Genomic DNA, 23,882 nt, shown 5'->3' with positions numbered 1-23,882 from the left:
CTTAGAGCACGGCAAGCGTGTGTGATACTACTTCACGAGTCGTTTCCACCTCATCGTGGTCAATGGAAAATTTTTTATTTTTTAAACTTTTTTAATAAATAATTTTATTACTAAACCTCCGGAGAAAATATTTTCACCGAATAATCCTTTTGGCCACACCACCAACATTAGCGTGGCGAAACGGCTTGTCGGACTATTATCGGTAGCATGGCAACATTGCCACGCCACTGACATTGGCATGGCAAGACGTACTGCCACACCGACCCGACAGCGTTTGGCACGCCATCAACACTGGCGTGGCCAAAAAGTTCAGTTTTAAAAAAATTTTGTATGGTGGTTTAGTAATAAAATTACTTCTAAAAATATTATTTAATGGAAAATTTCTGGTCAATGATTTACTCTCATGTACTCCTCCAGAACTAACTAGTGTTCAGGCGTGTGCACTAACTGAAGCAGCTGAGCCACTTGTCTCGTGTACCAATAGGATCACGGGCAATACAAGAGAGAATTAGTGTGTTTTTCTGATCAACAAGTTGCCAAGTTACCCATGAGCCACCATGCTATTCTTTCAACTTATACTCCCCTTTCCTCTCTCAAAAAAACATGAAAAAAGAGGTGGCTCCAAAGAAAGAAATATTTTACATAGGGTTCAAAACAAAGAAAAAATATTACGAGAAATGGCCTTTGCCATCTCACTTTGTTACTTCGCTAATTACTACTAGTATCACTAGCATCTCGCTGCTGGCGCGTAGCACTCCTCGTGTATGGTCTCCAACGTCGGCCGCCTCGACCGGCGGCCGCCGCTGATCCGCTGCTTGAGCTCGCCGATCTCCGCCTCAGCCGCCGCGTCGCCCACGGGCATCTCGTCCAACTTCGGCCGGGCGCCGTCGTCCGCTGCCGACACAACCGCGACGGAGGCGTCGTGCGGCGCCACCACGGCCGCCACCTTGGCCGAAGCGGACGACCTCCGCGCGGCGGCCTCCCTGGAGACCGCGGCCGCCAGGCGGGCCAGGTCGGCCGGCGCGGCGGGCGCGCCCAGGCGCTTCATGGGGAACGCGGCGTACAGACCGCCCAGCTCGAGGTCCTCGTCGGCGCCGAGCGCCGCGACCCTGCGCCCCGCCCGCAGCGCGCGCGCGTCCGCGAGGAAGTGCCCCGGCGCCTCGAGCATCAGCTCCGCCGCCTTCGCCGGCACCCTGACCACCCTCACCGCGCCGTCCGGCAGCACCACCTTCGCCCCCCTCGCCGCCCCCGGCACCCTTGCCATCGTGCACGACGCGAAGTTCCCCATGCTGACGACTGAAGAGATGAGTGTGTGTGCCTTTGGTTCTGACGAGTGAGCTGCCGCGAACCGCGAGAATGTGTCTGCCTTGTCGCGGCGGGCGGCGCTGCGAGATATATAGGTGGGGCGCGCGGGCGTGGTGGTGGTGGTTGCGGCTGCGGTTGCGGTGGAGTGGATTTGCTTGGCGGAAACGCGTGCGAGCGAGCGCAACAGCGGGCTAGTTCGCAATACACTTCAAATTCTCTTTTTTTTTCCATACGCACGTTTTTCTCTTTATATGAAAGTTGTTTTAAAAAATCATATTAATCTATTTTTTAAATTTATAATAGTAAATACTTAATTAATTATATGCTAATAACTGTTCTGGTTTTGCGTGCGTTGATTTGATGGCTTTGAATTCCCTCCTGCGAACGACCCCAGCGAAAAGGGCAGCGGGCCGGCGGGCGAACTGGCGTTCGATGGCGCGATGGATGTGTTGTGTTGGGTGACTCGTGTGTCAGAAATGACGGTGGTGCCGGGCGCTGCCGGCTCGGTGGTGGGTTCAGGGGCGCCTCGTTGTCGCGGTGGTGGTGGAATCGGAGTGGATTTGCGCGTGGTGTGCGGTGGGGGGCCCGACGACCCGACCACGGCGCGCCGGGGCGGGTTCCCGGTTGGGTTGGGGTGAGGGATACGCTACGGCTAGGCCGGTACTACGTGCTCGGCAGCTTTGGTGCCGTGGTACAGTGCATGCGTGCCGCCGTGTGACGTGACGACTGACGGCCGACGCCGATCGGGCTCGACCGGGGCGCACGGCGTGTGTTTCCGGATGTGCTGGGTTCGTTCCCCCTCGCCCCCGTCTCGTGCTCGCCTGAGGCTGCATTCGGCAGTCTCTCCCCTTAGTTAACTTATTTCTCTCATTTTCCGTGCGCACGCTTTTTGAACTGTTTAACGGTGTATTTTTTAAAAAAAATTCTATAAAAAAGTTGTTTTAAAAATCATAGTAATATATTTTATATTTTTTAATAATTAATAATTAATTAATCATGAACTAATTTATTACTACGTTTTTCGTGCTGCCAGGGCATAAGTTATTATGCCCCAACTTTGAACGCGGCCTGAGTCTCCCAGCACCCGAGAATGGAAAGCCGTTGCCTGGTTGCGGCCTTGCGGTTGACGATGAGAGCGGAATTGGGCAAATCTGCGAGGAATATAGTTTATCACAAAACACAGGGACATAAAGGTTCGTTTAGAGCGCTGCATCTTCCTTGATACCTCGAAAGATTTCTGAACAAGGCAAATAAGAATCTTTAGGATTCAAATAGTACAAAATTCCTCAAAATTTTGTTTATTTTATTGGAGGCCTTTTAACGATGGACGTGTTATAATGGGATAGTTGGATAACTTATGGAACGAGGAAAATTGTTCTTATGGACGGATTAATATCATGGCGCTGCTTATGGACGGATCTAGCAAGAGCGCTGCGGAGGCTAAGCCCCACTAACCCCGTTAAGATCATGAAAGCCCCCACTAAACCTCTTTAAAATTTAATGTCAAAGGTTAATGGAAAGGAGGGCTAAAATTTTTGTAGTATAGATATATGTGAGGCATGCAAAAAAAATCAGCACCATCGTCTTTTCGCTTATACTTATGTTTTAAATTTTGATTTTTTTTAATCTTATCTTAGAGTAGATTTTATGGTTTTTTCATCGTTGTTTATTTTTTAGACTTGGTTTTTAGATCGAGCATCTATATAAAAATTTTATCTATAAATTAAATTATTCATGGGAAAAGACAACTAATCACCCTGTGTCCTTTTGGAATTGAGGAAGTCATAATATCCCCTTTGTCATTTTTTGATCTGCCCACAGTGAATAAAAAGTTCAAAAATTCGGGTGCAATCAACGCGTTGCGCAAGAACACGTGCATGTGTTGAGGGAACTGTGGTACATGGTACCTTGATCAATACGGTTTAAATTCAGGATGTAAGAGATTTTCGTTGTGCTTGGTCTCGATGCAGAACCCTTATGCGCATATCAAAGTTGGATGGAGGGAGTAATTTAAAGAACATATATCTAAGCAATGCTGATGTTGATCGTTTTAAAGAAATCCTACTTTTAAAAGTGTGAGAGAAGAACAACCCATACCTAAATTAGATGTTTAGATGTGGCATAAATTATGCGAGATTTACGGTGTTTCAATACACATGGTATCCCCCAGAATTACCCCTGCACTGCACCGAGGTCCTGGGCCTCCCCTCCACTCTCTCATCGGGCATGTTTAGGAAACAAGCACATACGTGCGTATTGTGGCGTTGGTGTAGCGTACTCACCCTGCCCTTGTTTGTTAAAGAAAACAAATTAAGCATCGTTGCTGTTACGCGCATTTGCACGCGAATTGACAGGTCGGTGTGTGGACAGATGCTCCGTTCTTTTTTCTCTAGGAAAGATGAGAGAATATTTGATTCTTTTAGCTATTTAATAATATAGATGATAAAATTAACTATTATAAAACTTAAAATCTACTCAATAAATATAAAATGGTAAACTTATATATATCTTTTCTTAAAAGATAGTATTACGTAAGAGGCGAGAGATAATCCATCGCAAGCTCTACTTGAATGACTTGACACAGCTAGAGCACACTCGATCAGCTGGACAAATGACCCAGAACTTGCATTGAGTAACCAGCACCGCAGCACGCCCCAGGACACCAGAAATATTGTCACCAATTTCACTGTCACTGCACCACGAAGTCGCGCCTGCAAATTCCAGGTACAAGCCTGTACGACCTGTACCCAAACGGAAGGACGCCGACAGTGAAAGTGACAGTCCAGTGTGAAACAATCCATGATTAGTGCAGTAGTGCTCAACTACTTAAGGGGACATGCAGCTTGACTCCGGAGGAGGGCGCAGGCTTGACTCCACTCTGCTCCTCCTTGTCGCATGGGACCGCTCGTTCGTCCGAAAATAATTTTATTTTTCATCAATACTACGCATACCAATAAATAAAAAATATAATATCATCAATATTAATGTAATTATTTTTATTTTATTTACTTTTAATGTATTTATTTTTGCTTTCATAAATTCTAATGCAGTGGATCTGTGGATGCAATAGATAAGGATAAAAATAAGCGTATTTTAGAACGAAAGTATTACTCTCTCGGTTTTCTAATATAAGATGTTTTAACTATATTTAGGTTAGTCATCACTGATTTATCATGTGGGGCCATGGCCTTATTGAATACCTCGAAGGTACTATTTTTTCACTATATTGATCAACATATATTATTTGTATATATCTCTATATTTATTAGCATATATATATAATATTAAAAAAATATTATATCATAAAATAGATGTATTATTGATCATCATCAAACGTGACATGATTCAACCGTAACCTGTATCAGTACCAATACAGCTCCACGACCACGAGTCCACATGGAATGTCACCGACGAAGCTGCCCGGAAGCTGCACGCGCGGGTGCGCTTTGCAAATGGCAACGGAGCTAGCGCATGACACAGGGCGGCGCACATGCCCCGCGCCCCTGGGCACTACTATGCGTACAGGCGACTGTGCGTTCTGTGGCTGTGGGCCTGTGGCGTTGTGCCCCGCCGTCAACACCCGTCGTCGGCCACCGCGCGATCTCGCCGTCCGCCCCTGGGCACTATGCGTACACGCTCGCGGCGGCCTGTTTATCCTTGCATTTACTGACGTGTCAGTGAACAGTGCTGGTAATTACTTGTCCAGCGTCCGATCAACTTGCGCTGTGCGTACCTGCGGCTCTGACTCTACCCGGCATTGCAAGGCAACTCTCTCGTGCCGTCGTGCGGGTGACTGAAAAGCATGGTGCAGCTGTCTCATGGTGTTGATGGAATGATAGGCACAATGTAGTGTTCTCGTTTTGGTTGGATCTTTGGCGGTGATGGGAAGTGATTTGGGACAGGATCAGGGGTGAAAAGATCATGTCTTTTTTTTTTTGCTTTTATTTATGTTTATAAACCAGAATTTTTAAACTTAGAATTGATTTGGTGTTTTATCAGATTCTATCTTTCAGAGTTTGTTTTTAGGTCAGAAAGAACATGCACATAAAGTTTTATGTCACAAACTATTTTTTGTTTACGCATAAACCATTTCTCTTTTTTCACGAAAAAGCCTAACGGTGGAAAAAGGCTGTCCTGTTTGTTGGTTGCTGGAGTCAGTCAAGTCAGTCTTTGGGGGCCTGCTCACTCTGCAGTGGCACACATCATGTTCGCCCGTTCAATACGATAGCTTTCCATGTCTCTAGAACTCTAGGATTCTTTCAAGTAGTCAAGTGGAGGGAGGGACAAAACAATTACCACAATCAAGAAATTTCTATCTTTTTTCGGGGGCAGATATGTAATGGCAACTATCCACGACACGGGCATTCATAAAAGGGAAATGTTTCGTGCTGCCGAGAAAGCTGTACTGAGCAGAAGCTAATGTATAGAGCTGTTTTTCTGGTTGCAGAAAACATTAAAACAATTGCAGTAAATTAGAACAGTGCTACTGGAAGGGCCGACTATCGTCGACCAACATAGGCAATGGCCTCCGTCCTCCGACAAGAAAATGCAGTCAGGTTTCAACTACGTACATAAATTCATCTCACGAAATCCCACAGCAGTTAAGCCACCATTCCCTTGGCCAGATAGATGGCGAGCCGCCTTTCTTCAAAGGAGTACTCGATGTCGTCCGGCAACGTTACCTCTGGTTTATCGTAGACAAGGGAAACAGGAGTTGCTGAAACCTTGTTGGCCAGACCGGGAGTCATTGCCATCTGCATTGGAGCCGTGACAGTCATCGGAGTCTTAGGGTTCAGTGCTGTGAATGTCTTCGGGGTCCTGTTCTCGTCTTCCTCGGTGCTATTGGTGATAGGTCGCACAGGCGTCGACGAGACATTGCATCCTGGCGTGATCTGAGCAAATGGTTTACGAGGTGTCTCCATCTCACGTAGAGTACTGGCATTGAAAGATAACTTCTTGATAGGCAATCCGGCAATGTCCAAGCCTCTACTACCTGAAATTATTCATTTGCGTTAGACATATGTAGTGAAAAGAGGAAAAGCTTACAGACATGCTAGCTAGTAAGGGCTTACCAGGGGACAACGTGCCAATTTCTTCAGTTTTCTTAACAGCACGAACAGACTTTGAATGCAGAATATCAGTCTTTGGGGGTTGCAACGTGGCTCCACCAAGAGACAGCCTTCGGTTTGCACCACCCATAGAGTGTCTAGGTGCCTTCTTTGTGCTTTGAGGCTTGGATGGACTTGGTTTTGATCCGTACAGAGCTTCCTGCTCAGCTTTGAGCTGATCCTGGATCTTCTTCTGATCCTGCAGGTATAGTCAACAATTAAAGCATACTCACAGAAGGTGAAACAGATGATTTAGCCAATACAAAAGGAGCAATTTTACAGTTTTTAAGTAGGTACTGTGAGGTACTAAAATTTTAGTGTAAAATTTGATACCTACCAAGAGGTACCAAAATTTCAATGTAAAATCACTGAAATTTTGGTACCTCTTGGTACCTTCTCAAGAACTATAAAATTGCTCATACAAAAAAGTTATGGGGTAGCATAATACCCTTTGTCTCTTCTTCTCTTGCTCTTTCTCCTGACGAACAATTAAGTATTCTTCAAGCATTGTCAAAAGACTAACCTGTAGGTATTGCAAGCAAGGCACTTCAGCAAGAAAAAAAAAATAGACCCCATCCATGTAAAGCGTAAAGAGTAAGAAAACTTACACCATCGTATGTGAATTCCTTTTGCCTTTCATGTTCCCAAGCTACAATTTTTGTTCTCAAAACGTCTACCATTCCTACGCAACATGAATCAGCAGTACATCAGAGCATAGTAATGACAAGAAGTAAAACTGTTAATTAAATATACATTTGATCAAGAAGCTCAAACACACAAATCATTGAGAAACATTACCGGGAATCTTGTTGACTAAAATACGAGCTTTTTCAGCCCTCTTCAGTGTTAGATGTGCTCCCCTCCCAGCATTGTAACGATTATCATCCTAAAAACGCCAAGGCCAGGGAAATATCAGTATCACATTATTTGTTAAACAAATACACAAAGGCGATTACATATAACTTCATCCAACATCCATACTTTGTTGTAATCTTCCAGCCATGCTTCCTCTTCACAAGCATTTCGCCATCTTTCAACTTTCTCAAGAATATCCTTCCGGCTAAAGGCTTCCTCCTTCACTGTTGAAATATGAGCTTCAATTTGTTCCAGTACTAGTGAGGGATCAATAGCTCCTGCCAACAGAAATAAAACACACATTACGTACATGAATCTGTCTGGTATAACACTTTCCAGGCACTTTGAAAGGTAGTAATCCCTCCAGTTTCTAATAGTGACGTTGTTGACTTTTAAATTTATGTTTGACTATTTGTATTATTCAAAAAAAATATATAGTTATCATTTCTTTTGTTATGATGTGGTTTATCATTAAAGGTACTTATGTCTTACATTTCTACATATTTACAAAAAAAATGAACAAGACAATGTATACGAAAAAGTCAACCGCGTCATCTATTAAAAACCAGAGGGAGTAAGAAAGAATATCTTACCTGCTTCAATAGCTTCAATGCTAAACTCAGCTGCATAACCCTCCTCACCAATTAGATGAGCGCGTCTTCTATGTTCTTCTAGTTCTGCTTTCTTTTTTAAAACAAGATCTTTCATCTTACTTGCTTTCAGCTGTTCAAGCCTTAACACCTCAGATTCCACCTACAGTTATAAATATAATCGATGAAGCATTCATATGTCAATAGAAAATAACATAATAGGAACACAGACACTTAGCTATCTTTGTGACAACTTACGTAATTCAGGAAATCAGTGGAGAGGGTGTTGGGTTCAGTTATCTCTTGTTCGGAAGCAGCAATGTTGCATGTTATATTCTGGAACATCTGCTGCTCTTCAAGTGGAGTATCCATGAGATTCCATAGTTCAAGCATGCTAGAAGCAAAATCTTGAAGCTGGCAGAATCAGATTAACCAAGTTAAATGCTGAACGTGGTCTTTGATTTTTCTACAATGATACAGGAAGTGCTGACCTTTTGCATCCTTTGGATCTTGATTTCACGCAATCTGTTTACAGCAGCAGCAAGCATCTCAATTGTAGTGTTGCTGAGGTTCTTTGATCCTTCAGCTTCGTCCAAGCTAGGGTGCACCTCGTATACAGTTTGCTTGAAGTCTATGCCAAGCACCTCACATAAGGAATGCAAGGTATTCAAATGCTCTATCACTTGCTTTAGCCGATCGCTCTGTTAGAAACACACACATAGATGGCATAGTGAGATTTATACAAGAAATGAGCAGTACTCCTGATGGACAGGGGCAGAACATGACTGGTGAAAATGAATCAAATTGGCATTAGTGATGATAACCTTCTCCTTCTGAAGGGATTCCAGATCCTTCGTCAGCTCGTCAATCTTTCTTAATGACATATCAGACTGATCAACAGGAACTTTAAAGGGAACAAAATCGGCTGGCCTTATTTCAGACGAAATCTTCTTAATCTGCTCTATGATATCAACAAACTGGTTCCAGCGTTCCACCTTTTTCTTTCTCATTTCCTCCAAATATGGAACAATTGCATTCAACTCCTCCCTTAAGCCATGAAGCTTCTGATTTGACTGCCAAATTTACAGATGAAAAATGTATGTTAATGCATGAATGGCCGCAGCCGCATTAGAGCCTACAATCAACAAGATTCAAGTGCCTTGCAGGTACAATGGATTCAACAAATCAAACGTACTTCAATCAGTAACTTAGTCCTATTGCCAGTAAAATAGTACTAATATTTTATTCACGTCGGACTGGTTCAAAGTGAATGAAACAATGTAATATCCTAAATTGCTAATGCATGGGAACAACAGTAAAATGTATGAAATAGATTGAGCGGTAGCTTATGAAACCTATTGATTAAGTGAGCGCAAAGTCCTCTAGAAAGTGAGCGAAAGGAATGTAAATTTTATCAGCACTCTCCCCTAATATATATTGACACATCGCGTACTAAGAAACATTAACCGTTGATGGAATTCCAGACGGTTTGGCTCCAACAGATCAACAATGCACGCAATATTACTATCTCACATTACAACAGAAATTTTAGGTTCTAGTAGTTCTCTACTGATATTTCCTTTTTTTTAATTGCCAAATAGCACTGCTGAACAGCAATTCAACTTCCTTCTTTTGATCTAACCATGCAAAACATCGTTGGCAGCAACTGGTGGAGCCAGAAACAAACCTGTCTAACGTGCACAGGCGGCTCGCCCATGGATGAACAGATGCCGGCGAGCTCTGCCTCGGCCTCAGCTATGGCCTGGCGCAGCTGGGCCCGGCTCCGGTTTGCCTGGTCGACCTTCCTCCTGTAGACCTCCAGGCACTCCTGCTCGAGCTCCAGCAGCATCCTGTCCCTCGCCGTGTCGGGTTCGCCGACCTCATCCCATATCACCTGAAACAGCGAAGAGGGAGAGAGAGAAGGGGTAAATTCATCGCCACTGTCACGCACAGAACCAACACTGGTGGGTAAGTGGTGGTGGTATCACTAAGCGCAGGCATACATTGAGCTCGAGTAGGAGCGAATCACATGTCGTCGACATCTGCTGGAGCTGGTCCTTCACCGCGCTACTCATCGCGAGGAGCGAAGAACAGAAGGCCTGCAGAGAGCGGTCACAGGCATCAAAATCCAACCCAGCGAGAACCCCGCGCGGCGAAGAGCACACGGTCACGCCAGTGGAGCAGAGAGAAAGGGGACGGGATCGCAACCAAGCCTAGGGTTTCGAAGCCCGAGAAAACCGCGGGCGAGACGCTTTCGATCCGAGGCCGAGGGTGGGGTGGGGGGGGGGGGGGCGCTCACCTCTTCGCCGCTCGGCGCTGTCTCGTCGAGCGGGGAGGGCGAGACGGTGGGCGGGGGCGGTGGCCGCGGCGGGTTCCTGCGTCGCCGGCGATCGGAGCCTCAGATGCGAGGGGGGGGGGAGCGGAGGAGAGGAGAGGAAGAGCGTGTGATTTGAAATGTTTTGAAATACTGTAGGAGGGGGGAGGGGAGAGAAGAATTTGGGATTTCAGAATTCGGGAGAGATCAGGGGAGGAGAAGGGGGGATAGCCGCAGAGAGACGTTGGCGTGGGGGAAGGAAGCCTTTATTGGGCCGGCTCCGGAGCGATCGCATCTCTGGGCCTACGTTTTGAATTGGGCGGTCGCGATTGAGCTGTTCCGGCCTTCTGGGGGAAGGAGCTTGCCAAGTCGGACGGGAATGGGATAGGCATACTATATGTGAAACGGCGTACTGAAAGGTGGGGCCAGTTTTTCTATGCATGTTTATTATGGTTGCCGCCCGTTAACGGTTACATTGCCGAGCATCCCAACAACTCATCTAAATTTAGTCCTCTATATCTTAGTTTGGATGGTCGTCTAAAATAGTTTTATCCTCTATATATTTGTGTGCTCCAGTAGATCATCCATATTAGAGCATCTATATTCTAGTCTATTATATTTTATATTTTATTGATACATGTAACCATCATGCATTTGTTTTATGTTTTATAGTGGCCAAAGTGGGAACATTTAAGTTTTAGATGATGGAGAGAGAACATCTAAATATAGAGGTTCTCTCTTCTAATATAGAGTACATTTAAAAATAGAGGATTGAATAGATGTTCTGTTGGAGCACTATTTTTACCCTCCATTATCTATTTTTAGGATAAATGATGGGATAAAAGAGTTGTTGGAGATGCTCTAAGGGTAAAGAAAATTTTTGAGCATCGCGTCAAACTTTTGACCGGGTATCGGAAGGTGTTTTTAGACACGAATGAAAAACGAATTTCACGGCTAGCCTAGAAACTGCAGGACAAATCTTTTAAGCTTAATTAATACGCTATTAGCACATGTATGTTACCGTAGCAATTGTGGCTAGTCATGGACTAATTAGGCTCAAAAGATTGTCTCACTATTTCTCTCATAATTGTGCAATTAGTTTTTTTGTTTTATGCTATATTTAGGTGTCTAAACTTCGATGTAATGTTCTTGGTGGGAATTTTTTTGGGAACTAAACAAGGCTGGCTTCCGAAAACTGAAATGGTTCAGGTACAATTTTTTTTGCGATTTGCAACAATTCCATAGGGCTTTTAGGGCCTGGTTTGGAGGAAAAAATAGATAACTGAATTTTTATTTTTTTTAAGAACACAGTACAACGCACGCACACCCTCCACTAAGAACGCACGCATGCAAAACTCCCTATAAGCACCTCTAAAAACTGGCCGATAAATCTAGAGAATCCCGAAGTCACCACGGACGTCTCATTATCGACGGACACGTCGACTTCCACTGAAAGTAGAGTCATTTGGTTCATAGGGACGAGCTATACTAAAACCAAAAGAAGTTTGTCTTTCCTACAAATTGTAAAGAAAAGAATAGAAAATTTCCATGCACCCAAATCTCTTTGGAAAATTTTCCGTTGATTGATATAGACATACATTTTTATTCCTCTAATTTTTCTATTCTATGGATCGAAGTTCATCTAAACCAAATAAGCTATTGGGATGTCAACCAATCTGATGACAAGTAAGTTGGTGTTTTAGCTGAGGTTAAATGATTAAACTATTATCTGATTTCTGGTAGCATATAAACTAAAGAATTTGCGTTTACTCCCACCATTTTACATTACAAGAATTTATAGACATATAAATTCATATTGACCAATTGATACTAATGAATTTAAACACATATATAAATACTAGTAATTTGCCCGTGCTAACGCTACGGTCATATTTGATATGTAAAGGAAATAACATAAAAACAATAATTAATCTTCAACCAAAGCATATCATGAGATTATTTCGAGGCACATAAACATTACCCTTATATCACTCCCTGGGGCTAAATAAAATATTGAAATGCTCATAGATGTATGCCTTCAAACCAACTCAAGTATAGTTACACTAAAAAAAAATTCATGTCAAGGTGTATCCAATTAAGATGCAATTTTTAAATATTCACTACTACTAATTAAAATAGTCAGCTTCCTATATATCTTTTGTCTTTTGTCATAAGACAAAATTTGAATGTTTAATCTTAAGTTGAAGTTGATTTTAATGTTTTTTCATTGTAGTTTATTTTTTAGCCTTTGCTTTTAGATTGCTATAAACACACACATAATTTTTATTTGTAAATTATTTTTCATTTGCAAATATATCATTTGACTTTTTCCTTGAAAAAGCTCAAAACCCCAAACTGCAAAGTACGAAAGAAAATCATTAATGGTATCTAGTGTCTCAAACAAGCACATTGTGCATTTTACAAGTACCGTATACAAATATCAATACACCAAACATTAAGAACCTTGATCTATTGGATTACCAATAGTTAGATCTAAAATTGTAAATCAAACTATTTTATAGATGGCATAATATTTTTTTTACTGTGAAAATGTGAGCATGTAACTTACATGCTATCAATAATCAATTATGACTGAGAAAAACGGATGGATACGTGAGCAGAGCAACATAGTTAAAATCAGCGTGAATTTCATTGCGAACATGCAAGTTACAAGTACCTGGGGATGATCTAATCCTCGACTTCCAGAAAATCCGCGAGAGATCAGCCAAGGCCAGCACCTCCACGGTTTGCTTCTTTCCTCCAGCATACTGAATATTCTTAATCTCCTAAAAGCGTACAAAACTAAAACCAAATCAGTTACATGATAATATGAGGCTACAATTACACCAAGTCTAACATTTAAATTGGAAATACATAAGCGAGCATTGAAATAAAAATATACCTTAAGAAAAATGAAGTTTCATGGTGCCGACCTTCAGAAATGATGATGATCTTGTGCGTGCTACATCAATCAGCTGGTTAACTGCACTTTCTATCTAGATCGACCCATTTTTTCTGAAACTTTAAACTGAAGGCATGTAGTCTCTATCTCTGCATCAGTCTGATTGGAATTGAGGTCCAAGCAACTGGGAATACTGACTGGGATTGATGATCAAGATTATGGAAATACCTGACTGTAGTATCTCATCATGTAGTCTTCAAAGTTCAGAGAGGAAATCGAACAGTTAGTAGTAGTGCGAGAAAGGCAAGGCAAATGGTTTCAACTGCAGTGCTGCACTTGCTGAAATCGGAAGAGAAGATGGAGCCATAACGTGTCACACCGATTGAACTATTCAAGTCAAGCAGAAATGTCTTTGGTAGGTTATCGTTTCTTGAGAAGTTGAGCTCACCATACATGCATACCACACAAATGTACAGGTCAGGACGACAACGAGCCGACCGGCCCGACCCTTAGCGTCAGTGGCTTCTGCCGTCCTGCGCGGCTGCCTGTGCCCGTGCCGCGCGACCGCACCTCGACCACCTGCCGGCCTGCGCCTCCTGCCCGCCGCTACGCCGCTATGCTGCCGCACCGCAACCCACCAGTCCTCAGCCGGCCCGGCAGCCCGACAGATGCCATAGAGGCGCAATCATCTCGCCTTCTCCGGCCTTTCGCTGCTGCCGCCGCACCATTGGAGATAGAGAGACTGGAATGGCTCGTTGGGACACCGACGCGAGGAGGGGGTGGTTTCGGCCGGGGTCGATGGGAGCTCCACCCCTGTTTGAGGCCGTGGGGGAAGGGATGGGGTTGCGGCGGTGGTGGGAGAGGGTTTTGGGTGAGGCCGGATGGAGAGGCGGTGCATGAGGAGGACGACGTCAGTTGCGGCGGCGTCGTTCGCGGGGGCATGGGGCGGGAGCGAAGGCGGCGTCGGTGCGGCGACGACGGTGCGTCGTTGGGGGCGGCACGGTGGAGGAGGGAATGCAATCTGCGCACGGTGGAGGGACGAGGGCGATGCGGCGTCTGCGGGCGAAGGGCGAGGCGCCGTCTGCGTCTGCGCTTGTGGAGGTGAGGGTGGCTCAAGTTGATCTCTGCCGTTCTATGGATGTGGATGCAGATAATTGTGTCCGTTAGATGTGTCCAATGAGTAATGAATTAAGGAGTAAAATCTCTTGGTGCACTGTAGAGTAGATCCAATAAGTAAAACCTCTTAGTGCACTATAGGGTATAGGGTAGATATACATAATTCATGAATTCCCTCTATTTACATAATAAAAAACTTTGTAGCATTATCTGCATATAAATACTAATGCATATATACAAATTATATAATTGATCAACAGGTCTTAGAGTACAAAACAAAGAAACTTCAAAGTAAACAAAAAAAATCTTACTTTAAACACGTCGGATGAAAAACTTTCATATCAACATTTTTTCATAAAAAAACAATTTAGGAGTACAATGTCAAATCCAAATTTTGATTCAAACGGGTCCTATGAGGCTATGAAGATGGGAAGTGAAAATCGAAAACTGCGGCATTGCAGGTAACCACGCAAATTGAGTTCAGAACAGAACTCAAGGAGCATCATGAACAGCAAAGAAAAAATGCATGCCTCATAACGAATGTGTGCGGTGTCGGCTCTCAAAACATGATGCGAGTATAAATATAAACTATGAGGATGATGCCGGAAGTATGGAGACCAATATTTCAGTGTTCACGGACTAGCAGCACATGGATCAAACAAAAAGAGAACTCAATTCTTCCTTGAAGGGCAGTAAGCCAGACAAATAGGTCACTGCAAATCCTTATTTGGAAAAAAAGTGGAGGGGAAAACATCGATCAGCAGGGCCGGGCCTCCTGCATGTAAGTACATGTCCTGGCTAACAAACATAAAAGACAACATGTTGACCTCCAAATGTTAAAAATTGCATCGCTTATGAAGCGGACTCCTTGGCAATCTTCTCTGCCTTGGCAATGACCTCATCAATTCCTCCAACCATGTAGAATGACTGCTCCGGCAGGTCATCATATTTCCCATCCAACACACCCTGTGCCATGTAGAGAAAATTCATTACTCGGTAGAAATTTAAACAGCACAGAATGAAGAGTCATAATTATGTGACTGCTGGGGGAAAATAGGTAGTCAATAGTCAGAGTAATGATTTTGCAAGAATCCAAGCCACTGAGGACAAAAGATAAACAGACATATTGCTTTTAGACATGTTTTGGATGTATGCAATACAAAACCTACAGCTCTTCACTTATCAAAAAATGGCCAATGTATAGGGGTAATGTTCGACATGAATCCACAATAGTGTTAGCACTTCTACTTTCTATACTTCCTATATGGTACCATGTTTGACATGTTTCAAATAATTATCTCATTATAAAGTTAGCATAGCTGAATAGCTGGTAAAAATTGACCATGTCATGCAACATCCAGTTTTATCTCCATAACCATAACAGACAAGTTCATCTATGTTAGGTTACATCCAGTCCCAAGTGTCAATAAAAAAAATATGAACATCAATTCTTGTCAAATTTGATTCCAACTAAATCATAAAATCATGTACTTTCTTGTATCTAAATAATAAGCGATAGCCTAAGCATGCTAACTTGCAACCAAAAACTCTAGTGCAGAAATGCTATTCTAAATGTGGATAAAGAGCAACAGTCAAAGTCCATACCTGGAAACTTTGAACACTCTCCTTTAGCTCGACATACTTTCCAGGTGCACCCGTGAAAACTTCAGCAACATGGAAGGGCTGGCTAAGGAACCGCTGAATCTTCCTAGCACGAGCGACTGTCAACTTATCATCCTCACTGAGCTCATCCATTCCCAGAATGGCAATAATATCTTGAAGATTCTTGTAGTTCTGAAGAACCTTCTGAACACCACGAGCTGTGTTGTAGTGGTCCTCACCCAGCACATGGGGTGACAACATTCTGGATGTGGAATCCAAAGGATCGACAGCAGGATAAATACCAAGCTCAGAAATCTGCATATCCACATATAAATCCATTTATAATAGGAATGATGTTAATACTTCAAATTGTAATAAGATACTAGCTGAATGCCTGTTCTTCGTTACAGAATTAAAGGAAATACTTCTATCCCAAAATGTAAGCATTTTTATGTTGTTTAGCAGTAATTAAGGTTGAGAAGAAAAGAATATGGTGCCCCTCAATAAATGAGCAATGGAGGAATGGATGGGAGTACAAGGGTAGGTGGGGATAAAATGGCAAGAATTTTGAATGAAAAGTGATTGATATGAGAAGTAATACTATGAATAGTGCCAGAAATGCTTATATTTCAGAACAAGATTCAAATCCACCTTACATTTTGGAGCAGAGAGAGTATATTATAACATAAATAAAATAAAAAAATCATGAAACGTGTTACCCATCCTTTTGCTATGGGGAGTATTCATCTTAATTTGATTTTATATGTTTAGATTTTTTGTTTTTAATATTAAAGTTCAAGTGGTGTTTTCCAAATTTTGCAATGGGAATAGTTGGGGTGGCAAATTCACTGCCGGCACCACTAGATCCTTATAAAGGAGTAACAGCAGTTTATAGTAGAGATTAGGTAGCCATACCTGTCGTGACAACACAGTAGTAGCATCAAGATGGGCAAATGTAGTAGCAGGGGCAGGATCTGTCAAGTCATCAGCAGGCACATAAATAGCTTGAACAGATGTGATAGAACCCTTCTTTGTGGTGGTAATCCGCTCCTGCAGTCCTCCAAGATCAGTAGCAAGGGTTGGCTGGTATCCCACGGCAGATGGGATACGTCCAAGCAGGGCAGACACCTCAGAGTTTGCCTAATACAGAGTAATCAAATGAACAGTTTTGTCAGGTGTAATAACACATATCAGCAAAAAAATATGTAATGATACATAATGCCAAGAATAACAAATTTAAAGCTCCTGCACTACGGTGCTAAATATACAGAAGTACAACCAATGATGTGTGTGCATTAACATGAATACCGTTGCTGATATTGCCAGACTCACATCCTGCAGTGAAACGGAAAATGTTACCTGAGTGAAACGGAAAATGTTATCGATGAAGAGAAGCACATCCTGCCCTTCAGCATCACGGAAATGCTCGGCAACAGTCAAACCAGTCAGTCCAACACGAGCACGAGCACCGGGGGGCTCATTCATTTGCCCGTAGACAAGAGCACATTTGCTCTCACTCTGCCCAAGGAAAATATGGCCGCTTAAGGATAAGTTCCATTAAAGAGATTCGTAACAATGACATATTAGAAATGTGAATCATTCACCTGCTTGTCACCAAGCTTAATCACACCACTCTCAATCATTTCCCTGTACAAGTCATTACCCTCACGAGTACGTTCTCCAACACCAGCAAAGACAGAAAAACCACCTAAAATAAACAACTCAACCAGATAAGGCAACGCAAAGAACCAAGAACTCAACCACCGAGCTCTATAAAAAGCAAACCATGAGCCTTCGCGACATTGTTGATCAACTCCATAATAAGCACAGTTTTGCCCACCCCTGCACCACCGAAGAGACCAATTTTACCACCTCTTTGATACGGTGCAAGGAGATCCACGACCTGACAGAAGTGCAATCCTTGTGTTAAGACAAAATGGTACATAAATGATTAAAGGGATGTATCCTGACAATTAAGAAACCTTTGAAGAAAATCAATTCAGTCGAGACAGAAATGAGTACCTTAATTCCAGTAACGAGGATCTGTTGCTCTGTAGCTTGCTCAACAAAAGCAGGAGCTTCACGATGGATAGGGAGAAAGTGGTTTGTCGCTGTGGCAAAGGAAGGTAATCAGTAATGAAAGATCACAGAGCCACAACTGTATACATACACCTATAGTGTATAAATGGAAATAAGGTAGACTTACTTATATCTCCCTTCTCATCAATAGGCTCACCAATGACATTCATAATACGCCCAAGTGTAGCCCTACCAACAGGAACCTAAAAGGGGCAAAACAAAGAAAAATATATAGAACATGGTTTAGATTTAAAAAATGGGTATACTAATATGACAATATCTAAGTTCAGGAAAGTATATATAGATGGCTATGATAGGTAGCTTTTAAAACAGGTAATAACAATTGGTCTTTGTATAGATGTAAGTTGTGCTACAGAGAACACACCACAATATATGTAAGCACAAAAAATGGTTAACCCCTATCACATAATTTAAAACTTTCTAAGCTTCTCAGGAGACCAAGAAAGTGTAACTATTTTCCCATTATCCCATAGCACATTTTTGGGTTGGGAACCTACATTGGGTCACTTGCATTCTCTCTCAACCCTCCCTTCATAAAGCCCCTACACCAAAAAAAAGGGCCCTTCTTGATTTCTGTGGTTCTGGGACCATATAGGTGATAGGAAAAAGTCACAACAGGGCATGCACTACGTCACTAACTTTACTAAGCTATCAGAGGCAAGTGTTTTCTCCATCTCCAGATGGCATGAATGGACTGGAAAGATGAATTGATGCGACAGCATTTGAACATAGGAAAATTATGAATGCTAGCAAGAGTCAATTTGCATTTGTTTCCTCGCCATTTGATATGTAAATCCACGCCGAATCAGGGCATGGATTCGTTAACAAGCTACATCTGTAAGGTGAGTATGCCCTAATCAACACGCAGATCCGCACATCTCGATCAAATCTACCGTTACTGATATGTCATTACGTCAGAGTAGATCCAAATAAACAGTTTCGAACACGGTGAGGTAAAAGGAACAAGAGCGGAGGGCATTACAGTGATGGGAGAGCCGGTGTTGAGCACGTGCTGGCCACGAACGAGGCCCTCGGTCCCGTCCATGGCGATGGTGCGCACCATGTTCTCCCCGAGATGCTGCGCCACCTCGAGCACGAGGCGGATGTTGTTGTCGAGCACCTCCAGCGCCGTCAGGATCGGGGGCAGGCCCTCGTCGAACCGCACGTCCACGACGGCACCAATCACCTGGCACACCTGCCCCACGGCGCCGGCGCCCGTGAACTCATCGGTGATCTTGCCACCACCGGTGGCCTTGCCCGACGCGGGGGGAGGCGCGGGGGCCGACTGGGCCGCGGCGGACGACGCGTAGGCGGCGGCGCGGTTCAGGAGGAAGCCCGCGGGGGACGGGCGGTGGTGGAGCGGCGCGCGGCGCGGGCACGGGGAGGGGGAGGCGGCGCGGAGGCGGGAGGCGGAGCGGAGGACGGAGGTGAGGGCCCGGCGGGTCGCCATGACCGCCGCCGCCGTGAGGGGAAAGGCTCGGATCTAGGTTTTCCGAATGGCCTGCGGGGTGGGGTGGGGGGGGGGGGGGGGGGGGAGTGGCGGCTCCGCACTGCGGGGAATGGTAGGGGTTTGGGGATCGGGTCGGGGAGTGGAATATGGAGGAGGAAGGGAGAGGGTGGTGGCCTGGGGTGGGGTGGGGTGGGAGCGCACGGAGGGATTCACGGAACGGATGGACGCGGTCTTCGGTGGACCGAGATGAGTGGAGTGTCCCAGCTGATGTGTCATTACTCCTACACTCTGGGGGGCTCGTTCTTGAGACACATTTGAGTATAATTTTTCGTTTTTTTTTCACGCGTATATTTTTCGAACTGCTAAACGATATATTTTTTCTAAAAAAAGTTTATACGAAAATTGTTTTAGAAATCATATTAATCCATTTTTCAATTTTTAATAGCTAAAACTTAATTAATCATATACTAATGGTTTTTTTGTTTACGTGAACTGATTAGACTGCTTAGCAATCTCTCCTGCGAACGAGCCCTCAGTATCCTCCGTCGACCCTAACCAGAACAATCCTAATGCAAACACTAAATCTAATTATAATTATATTTACTTCGATATTTGACTTTTTTTCTTATAATTTTTGACCATTTGTCTTATTCAAAAATTTTTGAAAATATCATTTATTTTGCTTGTGACTTGCTTTATTATCAAAGTAATTTTAAGCATGACTTTTCATATTTTATATTTATACTAAAATTTTAAATAAATGAATACTCAAACGTTGCAACCAAAAAACATTTTATACTATGAAACGAAGGTAGTATTTCTTATTATGTCTTAGATATTATATAGAAACTATGTCTCATGCAATACGTTGTTTCATTCTTAATCTTTTAGTTACTCACTTGCCAATCTCCTATCCTATAGACACCATTTTAGCCATTATATTATGAATGCCCTATTGGTTGTGGTTAACTATTCTCAGGGTTGGTCTTAAACTTCTCGGAGTCCTAGGGCGAGGTGAGAGTAGAGGCCTTTGTATCATCGTGAAAATCTAATTACTTAGGTTGCATTGTTTTGAAGATTATTGATGAAAGATAAAAGATTATTTGATTTTATGATAGATATTTAATAATATAAATAACATTAAGTATTGTAAAGTTGAAAATATACTTAAAAAATATGATATGATGAACTTCTCTATAGAAACTTTTTGTAAAAAACACAGTTTAGCCCTTCGGGAAGCGTGCACATAAAACCCGAGGAAAACTCGGAGAAAATCTAGCCTAAAGAACCCAACCTATTTGTGTCTTCATAGGTCTAGTGGAAATACAAAGTTCTAATAGCAAACAAAAATTTAGAGAATGAGAACGAGGGAGTGATTTTGTAATCTAGAACATTGAAGCAGATTATTGTAATCTAAATTATTATAAGATGAAGTAGGTAATGCATGTTAAAATTGATAGTGGATAATTAATTTAAAGTATCAAAGAGTAGTGTGACCTTAGCCACTCAATAATCTAGAAGAAACCTATGTAGAGAAGTATATCAGATTGCAGTAATATGGGATCTAGATTATAATAAGTCGACACAATAATCTAACTATTTGTTTCAGATTATTTCTATAATCCAGATTACTCTAATCCTAAGCTGAAACAAACAGAGCTTGAGGCACTCGATGTTTGTCTTTCCCACTGAAAAAGCCAAATAGCATATTAACAAACGAAAAATAATGTGCGAATAAAACTTTTATATACATGTTATTAATGATCTAAAAACAAAGGCCAAATTATAAACTATGATGAACAAACGCCCAAAATCAACTCTAAAATTTTGTTTTATAAGATAAATGAAAGTGAAGGGTGAGTATGTAAAAACATCAAACTACCGTTCATAATAACATAATATGAAATCTACAAGTTTAAAGATTTTTTTGGATGACTTTATAATTTGTTGCTCCCAAGACATGACTGAGGTTGACGGTTTGGCATCATATATCTCGATATCATTGAAACATGTAAGGACTCCATTAAAACACATGATTCTTAAAACACATGAACATATAACACATGGTATTGTGTTGCCTAAGAAATTTAAATCCTTAGGAATTAAAAGAATACACAAGCATCCAGATAAGTTGTTTAGATGTTTCATAGGTAAAAAGACCAAAAAAAAAAGAGAGTAGGACACAAGACAATATTCTTATGAGGTTAGATCACATGTTATAAATATCTTTTAAATTCCTATGAATTGAAAAACCAAAGATGAATAGGACACAGTTGGTTTGGATATGACCATACAAACATTACGCAATGATGAACCAAAGATGCATGTTTTCTATATTAGATTTACATTTTACATATTTGAAAAAATAACGATGAACCATGAATTTTGTATGCTATCGGTTGCAAATGTACTTTCATGGGTCAAGAAAAGGGGAGTGAGCATACAAAATACATGGATGATAAATGAAGTTGATTGGGGACTAAACCATGGCCTGTCCTAAGTCTACTCCTACATCTCCATGTCACTTTTGGCTCATACAAGACAAGAGATAAAGTTTCATATGTTTTTTTTATTCGGATTTGGTTCTTTTGAAAGTGTAAACTTCAAATAGACTTTCTCGCTGACCCAAAAGGTATCTCCAAACCCATAGTACTTGTTGGAAATCTTAGGAAGTATTCTTTCAGAGGATTTTAGTACCACGTCAAAATTACGCATAAACTATCTAGAATCATCAAAACAAGCCACATACCCAATCTAGTCTGAATAGGTTTTCAGCCGTGGGTTGTAATTATGTCATGAGTTAGGCTTAGGTGATAGACACCCCTATGGCTAACCCTAGGACATCATAGTCATGTTATTCCATAGCAATCATCAATTATTTTGGTATCGCAGATTCACTGCTAGATTGGTTTGTGGAACCACAAATTTATGAGACAATTTTTACATATGCAATTTAGATTGTGTTTTCCTTTCTGTTTTCCTTGTTCTTATGAATTTCTTCAATTATTTGCATGAGCAAAATCTTTGTGGATGAGGTTGGCTGCATGACATCGTGGTTGATAATGATTAGATGTGCATGTGCAGTGATTGTGAGATGATGATAGCTAATCGGAAGCCTAAAAACGTAAACATCTTTATATCACCAAATCGAACCTATCAGAAGATTAGACACATAATCTTGCATCAATAGGATTTTGGAACGATCATGCCTTTGTTTCAACACAAACAAACATGAAAAGAAACACATTCGATTCAAATATTTAAAAAATCCTTCAAATACGCTTTGTTCCAAAGGAGCTCTTAGATGTCCGTATGGATTGAAGGCATTTTAGATGAAAGGTATATGGATCCAATCCAAATAAGTAACTCCTTCATCAGTCGTTTGGTTTGTAAGTTTGATTCAAATGAAAATGGGACATGGAAATTTCCTTGACATTTTAGAGGAATACTTCTTATATTAATAAATAAACTATACCTAAAAATGTACATACCCTTATAAGATGAGTTATGGTTGTTGATGTGAATTAGAGAAGAGTTAATCCTAGATTATATATTTGAACACACCCTAAGGTTGTTTTTCGGATTCCTTTAAGAGCTCCAAAGCATCTGGATTGATTGTTTAACATATTTACAAACAAAAAATAATTTATGAATAAAATTTTTATATATATGTTGTTGGTGATCCAAATCAAAGGCCAAAAAACAAATTACAATAAAAAAACCACAAAATCAACTTTAAATTTAAGGATAAAAATTTAAACTTTGGCTTATAAGTATAAACAAAGTGAAAAGCCAAAAGACGGGAACGTTGTTCTCTCTTTGCGAAATAAACATGTAACCTTTAGGATGTGTTTGGATCGTGGACTAGATGGGATGAGTTGGATCCAACCCTGTTTTGCAGGATGAGTTGGTTTCATTTTCTGTTTGGTTGTAGGGATATCTTATACTTTTTTTGTTTGGTTGGAGGGACGTGATGAGATATATTGAACCCATCACTTGTTTGGTTCTAGGGATGAACGTGGAATGGTTGGATGTGATTACCTCTCCATAATGAGTTGGTGAGGTTATCTCTCATATTCAAAATGATATATTGAATACTAGGATTAACATATGAAGTAATTAAATATGTAGTTATACATTTAACATATTTTAAATAATTTTAATAAAATAAAATGGACATTTCACAATAAATATCACATATGCACATGTAGTGCGATAAGCTTCTCAATTTATGTTTCATCATAAATACATTCACCGGTTAAACAACATCAAATGATACATCAGTTAACACTATAAAAACTCTAACGTCGCATGGATCCATTCTACCATTTTGGTGGGATGGTTTAAACCCGAATCTAAGAGAAATATTTCTCTCATGGGTCGAACCCATTTTACCCATCCACCAACCAAACATGATCAATCTATCCTATTTTTAGAACCAAGCTCATCTTAGATTTTCGGTGTTTTTCCTATAGTACAGCTAAATATATTGTTGTCTTAAGTAATTTACGTCGCATTAGGTCCTGTAGGATATAATTTC

At 41.7% G+C, this 23,882-nt stretch overlaps 3 protein-coding genes across 9 annotated transcripts; all 3 read right to left on the bottom strand.

Moving 5' to 3' along the window:
- Positions 1-387: 387 nt before the first annotated feature.
- LOC102700857 lies at positions 388-1,355 on the bottom strand. Its single transcript, XM_040519854.1, has one exon. The coding sequence runs from the start codon at positions 1,286-1,288 to the stop codon at positions 728-730; it is 561 nt and encodes a 186-aa protein (XP_040375788.1). The 5' UTR covers positions 1,289-1,355; the 3' UTR covers positions 388-727.
- Positions 1,356-5,686: 4,331 nt separating this feature from the next.
- Positions 5,687-14,122, bottom strand: LOC102700583 (65-kDa microtubule-associated protein 3-like). 7 transcript variants are annotated; one of them, XM_006646152.3, is made up of 16 exons: positions 13,523-14,122; positions 13,303-13,413; positions 13,075-13,233; positions 12,850-12,958; positions 9,862-9,957; positions 9,546-9,752; positions 8,683-8,931; positions 8,350-8,559; positions 8,117-8,272; positions 7,862-8,021; positions 7,395-7,546; positions 7,212-7,299; positions 7,022-7,095; positions 6,862-6,936; positions 6,378-6,612; positions 5,687-6,298 (listed from the first exon to the last, which is right to left on the bottom strand). In XM_006646152.3, exons 4-16 carry the CDS (start codon positions 12,937-12,939, stop codon positions 5,907-5,909), a joined length of 2,184 nt encoding a protein of 727 aa, XP_006646215.2. In that variant the 5' UTR covers positions 12,940-12,958; positions 13,075-13,233; positions 13,303-13,413; positions 13,523-14,122; the 3' UTR covers positions 5,687-5,906. The 7 variants fall into 7 exon arrangements, with proteins under 7 accessions (XP_006646215.2, XP_015691604.1, XP_015691615.1 ...); XM_015836118.2 differs by having other exon boundaries at positions 13,075-13,223; XM_015836129.2 differs by having other exon boundaries at positions 13,075-13,134.
- Positions 14,123-14,785: 663 nt separating this feature from the next.
- On the bottom strand, positions 14,786-19,453 carry LOC102700296 (ATP synthase subunit beta, mitochondrial-like). The gene is made up of 9 exons (XM_006646151.3): positions 18,875-19,453; positions 17,999-18,074; positions 17,815-17,903; positions 17,578-17,695; positions 17,397-17,500; positions 17,152-17,310; positions 16,708-16,932; positions 15,796-16,107; positions 14,786-15,156 (listed from the first exon to the last, which is right to left on the bottom strand). The coding sequence occupies exons 1-9, from the start codon at positions 19,340-19,342 to the stop codon at positions 15,043-15,045; spliced, it is 1,665 nt and encodes a 554-aa protein (XP_006646214.2). The 5' UTR covers positions 19,343-19,453; the 3' UTR covers positions 14,786-15,042.
- Positions 19,454-23,882: the final 4,429 nt, after the last annotated feature.

This window comes from Oryza brachyantha, chromosome 1 (assembly GCF_000231095.2).
Source record: "Oryza brachyantha chromosome 1, ObraRS2, whole genome shotgun sequence".
NCBI classification, from domain to species: Eukaryota; Viridiplantae; Streptophyta; class Magnoliopsida; order Poales; family Poaceae; genus Oryza; species Oryza brachyantha.
The sequence above is the reverse complement of the archived record's forward strand: the minus strand, read 5'-3'. Positions and strand labels throughout refer to the sequence as shown.